Source organism: Anolis sagrei, chromosome 10, assembly GCF_037176765.1.
Source record: "Anolis sagrei isolate rAnoSag1 chromosome 10, rAnoSag1.mat, whole genome shotgun sequence".
Lineage (NCBI taxonomy): Eukaryota > Metazoa > Chordata > Lepidosauria > Squamata > Dactyloidae > Anolis > Anolis sagrei.
Window position 1 is genome coordinate 22,578,393 of NC_090030.1, and position 8,346 is coordinate 22,586,738.

The 8,346-nt window shown below is 43.4% G+C and overlaps 1 protein-coding gene across 1 annotated transcript; it reads left to right on the forward strand.

Annotated features, from left to right (window-relative positions):
• Positions 1-1,176: 1,176 nt before the first annotated feature.
• AGTR2 (angiotensin II receptor type 2) lies at positions 1,177-6,475 on the forward strand. The gene is made up of 2 exons (XM_060756520.2): positions 1,177-1,383; positions 4,084-6,475. The coding sequence occupies exon 2, from the start codon at positions 4,177-4,179 to the stop codon at positions 5,314-5,316; it is 1,140 nt and encodes a 379-aa protein (XP_060612503.2). The 5' UTR covers positions 1,177-1,383; positions 4,084-4,176; the 3' UTR covers positions 5,317-6,475.
• The last annotated feature ends 1,871 nt before the right edge of the window (positions 6,476-8,346 follow it).

An 8,346-nucleotide genomic window follows, 5' to 3' on the forward strand; every position in this document is an offset into this window, starting at 1 on the left:
TTGGTTGGTTGGTTAAAAATGCAATACAGCTGTTTGGTTTGCTCCTGACACGATAAATAAATAAATATTCATAATATGATTAAGTTGAAATGGGAAAGAATGTTGCAGGAAGTATCCTGGGTAGGGCTGGGTGGTTTCGTTCGTTAATTTCGTAATTCGTTATTAATTCGTATTTAAATTAGCTTACGATCCGATATTGAGCCATTCTGTGAGGAGTAATTAAGAATTGAGACAATTTTTCCAATTTTCGTAATTATTTCGTAATTATTTCGTAATATAATATAATAATAATATATAATATATAATACAAGATATATATAATATATAATATAATAATATTATAATAATATAATATAATATATAATAATATAATATAATAATATATAATATAATATATATACTATATATATTATATATAATATAATATAATAATATATAATATTATAATATTATAATATAATATAATATATATAATATATAATAATATAATATAATATAGTAGTTGTTTGTTTTATCACACCAACAGTCAACAACAGAGGGAGAGGGAAGCTTCAGAAGTTCCCCCTGTCCCATTTGGAGGTTTTTTTAGCATATTGCGCAATCGCGTCCGCCATTAACAAATCAATTCGAAATTTACAAAATTTCGTAAATTTCGAACTTTTTTAAAGAAAAAATTCAGAATTCTTTAAAAAAACGAAACGCAATGGACCCCCTAAAAACGAAACGAGTTTAGAAACAAATTTTTCCGTGGTTACCCAGCCCTAATCCTGGGTGCCGGGATCTGCTGTTGGGCTCCTCCAAACCTCAGGACGTTCATAAATGTCCTCGCCGCGCCCATGTAATATCATTTGACCTGGGAGGGGGGAGTTCAGGCTCGACAACACAATGACCATATAATGAAGTTTCGAGGTGCATTTCATGGCATTGTAGACCCAACCAAAGAAAGAAAGAAAGAGGTGGTGGGGAGAAACACTCAAAACCGGTGCCAAAAGGGAGCTGGAAGATGCAATCTGTTTCTCTTTCCAATCAACTCTACTTGGTAAAGATCTTCCATTTCTGAGCTTTCCTCTCCCATTGGCTATGAAGGAAAGGGAATGTCACAACTCCCTTAGCTCTGCCTCCGAAAAGCTGCAAACTTGGCCAGCAACAGATACATGAGCATGGCTTATGCTTGCTCAGAGGGGCGAGGGCATTTTTGCCTGCCACAAAATTGAAATCCCCTCCCTTTCTGTGTCTCCCTTTGCAGTCGGAGTTGCATTCCCAACTTTGCCAAAATAGACACTTGGTTCTCCTCGAAGGAAGCAGCCTAGAGAGCCTGTGCATCAGAGATCAATGTTGGACTCAATGTGGACTGAAACTCACTAGCTTTAGAACCTATGCAAGGTAAACAACCACTTTTCTTCTTTGAATGTTGGAGTATTTATTTTCAGTGAAAACTGTGGTTTATTCCAAGGGGAGCATGGTTCGATGTGAAACTGTCGCTCGCAGCAGCGTAAGGCAACATCTGGATCGTATCAGAGATTTAATGAGTGGTTTACTTCATTTGCAATTAGTTTTTATTTTTAAAACATAGATATCTTCACATCGAATCACTAAAAGAAAAGGGTGGTGCTAATCTGAAGATTTCTCTATAATGGAGAAGGCTCAAAGTTGAAGTTAAACCCATTTTTGCCCTTGATAAATTCCCTAAATTCTACCTCTACTTGATCTTGGATACACAAGAGGTGCAATTTAACTTTTTCTTATTCATTTACTAGTAAATTTGAGCTCTTATTCAGAGAGCACTGTGGACTCAAACAACAATAGATCTGGACCAACCTTGGCACAAATACTCAATAGTTCACCTACAATCAAAGAGCATTTTAACCCAATATACAACCAAATAAGGCTCATCGGTTTATGATTGGATGTTATATTGCTTTGATAGAGATAAGGTTTTGGAAGAATCGTAATCGTAATATTAATCCAGAGTCACAAACAATATTTCAGAGGGAGCTCATCCGGGGAGAGGCGGATGAGCTCCCTCTATCAGCTCCAGCTCCTCATGTGGGGACATGAGAGAAGCCTTCCACAAGGATGATAAAAACATCAAATCATCTGGATGTCCCCTGGGCAACGTCCTTGCAGATGGCCAATTCTCTCACAACAGGAGCGACTTGCAGTTTCTCAGGTCGCTCCTCACATGACAAAAAATAAGTAGGTACCTCATTACTTCTATAAGGGAAATTATAGTATATTACTTATAGTATATTATTATTATTATTATTATTATTATTATTATTATTATTATTATATGGGAAGTTTGGTTATAAAGTGCTTCAACAAAGCACTATAATGTTTTTTGACAAAAAACATTGCAACCTTTAGGTGAGCACTATTAAATGTTTGGTTGTTAGATTGTATCATCATAATCATCATCTTGCTTTTTTCTCTTAAAACATAAATCGGAGGCTCTAAGCCAGTGGTTCCCAACCTTCCAAATGCTGTGACCCCTTAATACAGTTTCTCAAATTGTGGTGACCCCTAACCATAACATTATTTTCGTTGCTACTTCATAACTGTAATTTTGCTAATGTTATGAATCGTAATGTAAATATCTGATATGCAGGATGTACTTTCATTCACTGGATCAAATTTGGCAAAAATACCCAATAAGCCCAAATTTGAATACAGCTGGGGTTGGGGGAGGGATTGACTTTGTTATTTGGGAGTTGTAGTTGCTGGGATCTATAGTTCACTTACAATCAAAGAGCATTCTGAACTCCACCAATGATGGAATTGAACCAAACTTGGCACACAGAACTCCCGTGACCAACAGAAAATACTGGGTTTGGTGGGCATTGACCTTGAGTTTTAGAGTTGTAATTTACCTACATTCCGAGAGGACCGTGGACTCAAACAATGATGGATCTGGACCAAATTTGGCAAGAATCCTCAATATGCTCAAATGTGGTGGAGTTTGGGGAAAACAGACCTAGTCATTTGGGAGTTGACATCCCCCTCGTGAACCCCTCCCCCAGGGGTCCCAACCCCCAGGTTAAGAAATGCTAACTTATAGAATTAGAACCCTATTATTAATATTAATACTATATGGGAAGTTTGGTTTTAAAGTAATTCAACAAATACAACGGTTTTTTTTGGGGGGGGGGGGGGTTTGACAAAAGCATTGCAACCTTTAGGTGAGCACTACTTGCTATTTAATGTTTGGTTGTTAGACTGAATAATAATAATAATAATAATAATAATAATAATAATAATAATATTTTTGTTGTGTCAGCAGTGACTTGAGAAACTGCAAGTCACTTCTGGTGTGAGAGAATTGGCCGTCTGCAAGGACATTGCTCAGGGGACGCCTGGATGTTTTGATGTTTTACCACCCTTGTGGGAGGCTTCTCTCATGTCCCCACATGGAGAGCTGGAGCTAATAGAGGGAGCTCATCTGCACTCTCCCCGGATTCAAACCTGCAATCTGCCAGTTTTCAGTCCTGCCGGCACAGGGGTTAAACCCACTGCACCACCGGGGGCTCCTACATAATAATAATAATAATAATAATAATAATAATAATAAATATCATCATCATCATCATCATCATAGAATCATAGAATCAAAGAGTTGGAAGAGACCTCATGGGCCATCCAGTCCAACCCCATTCTGCCAAGAAGCAGGAATATTGCATTCAAATCACCCCTGACAGATGGCCATCCAGCCTCTGTTTAAAAGCTTCCAAAGAAGGAGCCTCCGCCACACTCTGGGGCAGAGAGTTCCACTGCTGAACGGCTCTCACAGTCAGAAAGTTCTTCTTCATGTTCAGATGGAATCTCCTCTCTTGTAGTTTGAAGCCATCTTGCTTTTCTCTCATAAATGAAACCCAAATCACATACTCTGAGCTCATGTGATAAGCAATCACATTCCTTATGATTATGTGAGCTTTGATAAGTTACTTTTTGGGGCTACAACCTCCACAGTCCCCAAGTGCTTGTGATGGTTAGAAGTATGATAGTAAAAAAAAGTAACTTTTTCCAAGCTTTGACTATGGCAGAGCACAAACATGCAAATCACTGTTTACTTATTTTCTCTTTCAGGACAACAAAGCCTTCGCATTTGGATTGTGCAAAGCAAAACTATGCTATGCCTTTGAGTTCACCGCAACTCACATTTCTTCATTGGACACCATTATGGATTCCAGCAATGACTCCATGATCCTCACCAGGGAAGAGACGCCACATGACCTCTTCTCATCCCCAACCAATGCCTCCAACTTGTCCTCTCCTTGTCCGGTCCTCCGCTCCAACTACCAGTTTGTGGTCATTCCAACGCTTTACTGCTTCATCTTCATCCTAGGACTGGTGGGCAACAGCATCGTCGTTGCAGTGTTGTGTTGGCAACGGAGACCAAAAACGGTAGCCAATGTCTACATCGTCAACTTGGCGGTGGCCGATCTCCTTGCCTTGGTTACTGTCCCCTTCTGGGCCGCTTACTACGCCTACGGGTACAACTGGCGCTTCGGCTCAGCAATGTGCAAGATCTCTGGCTCGCTCCTCTCTCTTACAATGTTTGCCAGCATCTTCTTCATCACTTGCATGAGTGGCAACCGCTACAAGGCCATCATCCACCCTTTCCGGTCCCAACAAGGAACTCCCAAGAAGGCATCGGTTGTGGCCTTCATAGTGTGGGGATTAGCCGCTTTGGCTTCCTTGCCCACTTTCTACTTCAGGAACACCAAGTACATCCCAGAGTGGGACGTGACCGCTTGCATCATGGCTTATCCATTGGAGAAGTATTCCGAATGGTCAGCCGGGACAGCGTTGGTGAAGAACACATTAGGGTTCATCATCCCGCTCTCTGTCATCATCGTGTGCTATGTTTCCATCCGGATCCATTTGACAAAGGCCCGGGGGTTCAGGAAGAGCAAGCAGATGAGAGACCACGTCTTGAAGCTAGTAGCTGCGGTGGTGGTGGCCTTCTTGATCTGCTGGCTCCCCTTCCACATCTTGACCTTTCTGGATGCCTTGTTTTGGATGGAGGTGATCAGCGACTGCCGGGTCACCTCCGCCATCGACGCTGCCTTGCCTTTCGGCCTCTTGATGGGCTTCACCAACAGTTGCATCAACCCTTTGTTGTACTACTTCATCGGAAGGCAGTTCCAGGACAGGATCCAACATCTGCTGAAGCTGAGCCTCTACCAGTTTAATAGCAATCGGGATATCTTTCGTGCCGGCAAAATCGACTCGGTCAAAACAGTTGAGTCTTTGGTGGATGGTGAACATGGAGGAGGTGCCGAAAGGCCACAAACTGACCCATTATGCGCTTCCTAAACAATATATGGAAATATTTCAGATGTTCTGACACTTCTATGGATGTTCTGGTCCCTCTTTTATGAGTGAATGTACACTGTAGAATGAATGTAGGTTAATACCACTTTAACTGCCATGGTTTAATGCTATGGAAGCCTCAGAGTTGTAGTGACTCAACACTATGGAAACATGGGAGTTGCAGATTTACAAAGTATCTGGCCTTCTCTGACTGACAGACAGCACTAAATCACGGGTTTTAGTGAGGGGCAAAAAATCCCAGGACTTCAGGAGAGGTCATAGAATCAAAGAGTTGGAAGAGACCTCATGGGCCATCCAGTCCAACCCCATTCTGCCAAGAAGCAGGAATATTGCATTCAAATCACCCCCGACAGATGGCCATCCAGTCCCTGTTTAAAAGCTTCCAAAGAAGGAGTCTACACCACACTCCGGGGCAGAGAGTTCCACTGCTGAACGGCTCTCACAGTCAGGAAGTTCTTCAAGTTCAGATGGAATCTCCTCTCTTTTAGTGTGAAGCCATTGTTCCGCGTCCTAGTCTCCAAGGAAGCAGAAAACAAACTTGCTCCCTCCTCCCTGTGGCTTCCTCTCACATATTTATACATGGCTATCATATCCCCTCTCAGCCTTCTCTTCTTCAGGCTAAACATGCCCAGCTCCTTAAGCCGCTCCTCATAGGGCTTGTTCTCCAGACCTTTTATCATTTTAGTCATTTTAGTACCATAACATGGAGCCAGTGTTGTCAAACTGCATTCATTCTACAGTGTAGATGCGCCTTATGTGCCTCTTCTGTTTCCCCACATATTGCCAAAGTACAAACTGTTCAGCGAAAACCCTGCTTTTCATTTCTGAGGGGAATACTCTTTCGTTGGAAAGAGCCCTCGTATATTTTCATTGCAGCATCTTAAAATAAATAACTGGGGATGCAATAATCCCTCTTCAGTAAACATTGCAAGGACATCACGAGCCCAGCTGCTTTCTGTTTTTATGGCCATTGAGGGGAAAAGTCCGGGATACAAGACATACCAGGAGGCTCGCCAGCCCACGGATGCCCTTTCTATTTTTGATGTGCTGAAAATCTCTTTCTGGGGCAAAAGCGCGATGGGAGAATTCCTGACAACTCAAGCCAGGAAAAGTAATAAAAAATAAAGCAATTTCAGAGACACTTTGGACTACTACCTTGGATTTTATGGGGCTTCATACAATGTTGTCATCCACTTGCGAAAACCTCCTTTGTGTGATCGGAGTTTGTTTTCGATTTTTTGGCTGCTTCTGCTATTTCTTTCCCCAAAAGTTTGGGACGATGGGAGGAAGGCTTTCATGGCCGGAATCACTGGGTTGTTGTGAGTTTTCCGGGTTGTATGGCCACACTCCAGAAGCATTCTCTCCTGACGTTTTGCCTGCATCTCTTGCAGCATGATTTTACATAGGATTTGTGCTACATTACCTGTCACCAAAGAGGCTGTCCAGACCTTGAATCGATGTTTAGCTGCTGTGTCGGACTGGATGAGAGCTAACAAATTGAACTTGAATCCAGACAAGACAGAGGTCTTACTGGTCAGTCGTAAGGCCGAACAGGGCAAAGGGTTACAGCCTGTGCTGGACGGGGTTACACTCCCCCTGAAGACTCAGGTTCACAGTTTGGGAGTGATCCTGGACTCATCGCTGAGCCTGGAACCCCAGGTTTCAGCGGTGGCTGGGAGAGCTTTTGCACAATTAAAACTTGGGAAGTCTGATCTGGCCACAGTGGTCCACACTCTTGTTACATCCCGAATAGACTACTGCAACGCACTCTACGTGGGGTTGCCCTTGAAGACGGTTCGGAAACTTCAACTGGTCCAGCGAGCGGCAGCCAGGCTGCTCATCGGAGCATACTACCCCCCTGCTGTGTCAGCTCCACTGGCTGCCGGTTCAGTTCCGAGCCCAATTCAAGGTGCTGGTTTTGACCTACAAAACCTTGTACGGTTCCGGTCCAGTGTATCTGTCCAAACATATCTCCCTCTACGTCCCATCCCAGAATTTGAGATCATCCTGGGGGGCCCTGCTCTCGACCCCACCGCTATCCCAAGTGAGGCTGGTGGGGACGAGGAGCAGGGCCTTCTCAGTGGTGGCCCCTCACCTGTGGAACTCGCTCCCGGGGGAAATTAGGGCATCAACATCCCTCCTCTCCTTCAGGAGGAAGGTAAAGACGTGGTTGTGGGACCAGGCCTTCAGGCAATCTGCTAACTAGATAAGGACAACCAGACGAATAGGACTGACAGGACTGACAATTGTGGAATTGGAATTTGAACTATGAGATAGCGAACGCTGACCGGCAATAAGGAGTAATTGGTTTGTATTGCTAGGTTCTTGTGGGTTTTTTTGGGCTATAGAGCCATGTTCTAGAGGCATTTCTCCTGACGTTTCGCCTGCATCTATGGCAAGCATCCTCAGAGGTGTGAGGTCTGTTGGAATTAGGACAATGGGTTTATATATCTGTGGAATGACCAGGGTGAGACAAAGGACTTTTGTCTGCTGGGGCTAGGTGTAAATGTTTCAGCTGATCACCTTGATTAGCATTCAATGGCTGGGGTGGGGCAAGGAGCTCTTCCCTGCTGCAGTTAGGTGTGAATGTTTAGCTGATCACCTTCATTAGCATTTGAAGGCCACCCAGAGGAAAAGTGTTCCTGCCATACATCAAGGGAACCACTGACTACATAGGGAAGCTGATGAGGAAACACAACATACAAACAATCTACAAACCCACCAAGAAAATCCAACAAATGCTACGTTCAGCAAAGGACAAGAGGGATCCTCTCGCTTCTGCAGGAGTCTACCGTGTACCATGCAGCTGTGGACAAGTCTACATAGGGACCACCAAACGCAGCGCCCAGACACGCATCAAGGAACATGAAAGGCACTGCAGACTACTTCAACCAGAGAAGTCAGCCATAGCAGAGCACACGATGAACCAGCCTGGACACAGCATATTATTTGAGAACACAGAAATGCTGGACCACACCAACAACCACCATGTCAGACTACACAGAGAAGCCA

Bases quoted from the DNA above. Each gene is read 5' to 3' on its own strand.
- AGTR2 (XM_060756520.2), top strand. From the start codon at position 4,177: ATGGATTCCAGCAATGACTCCATGATCCTCACCAGGGAAGAGACGCCA.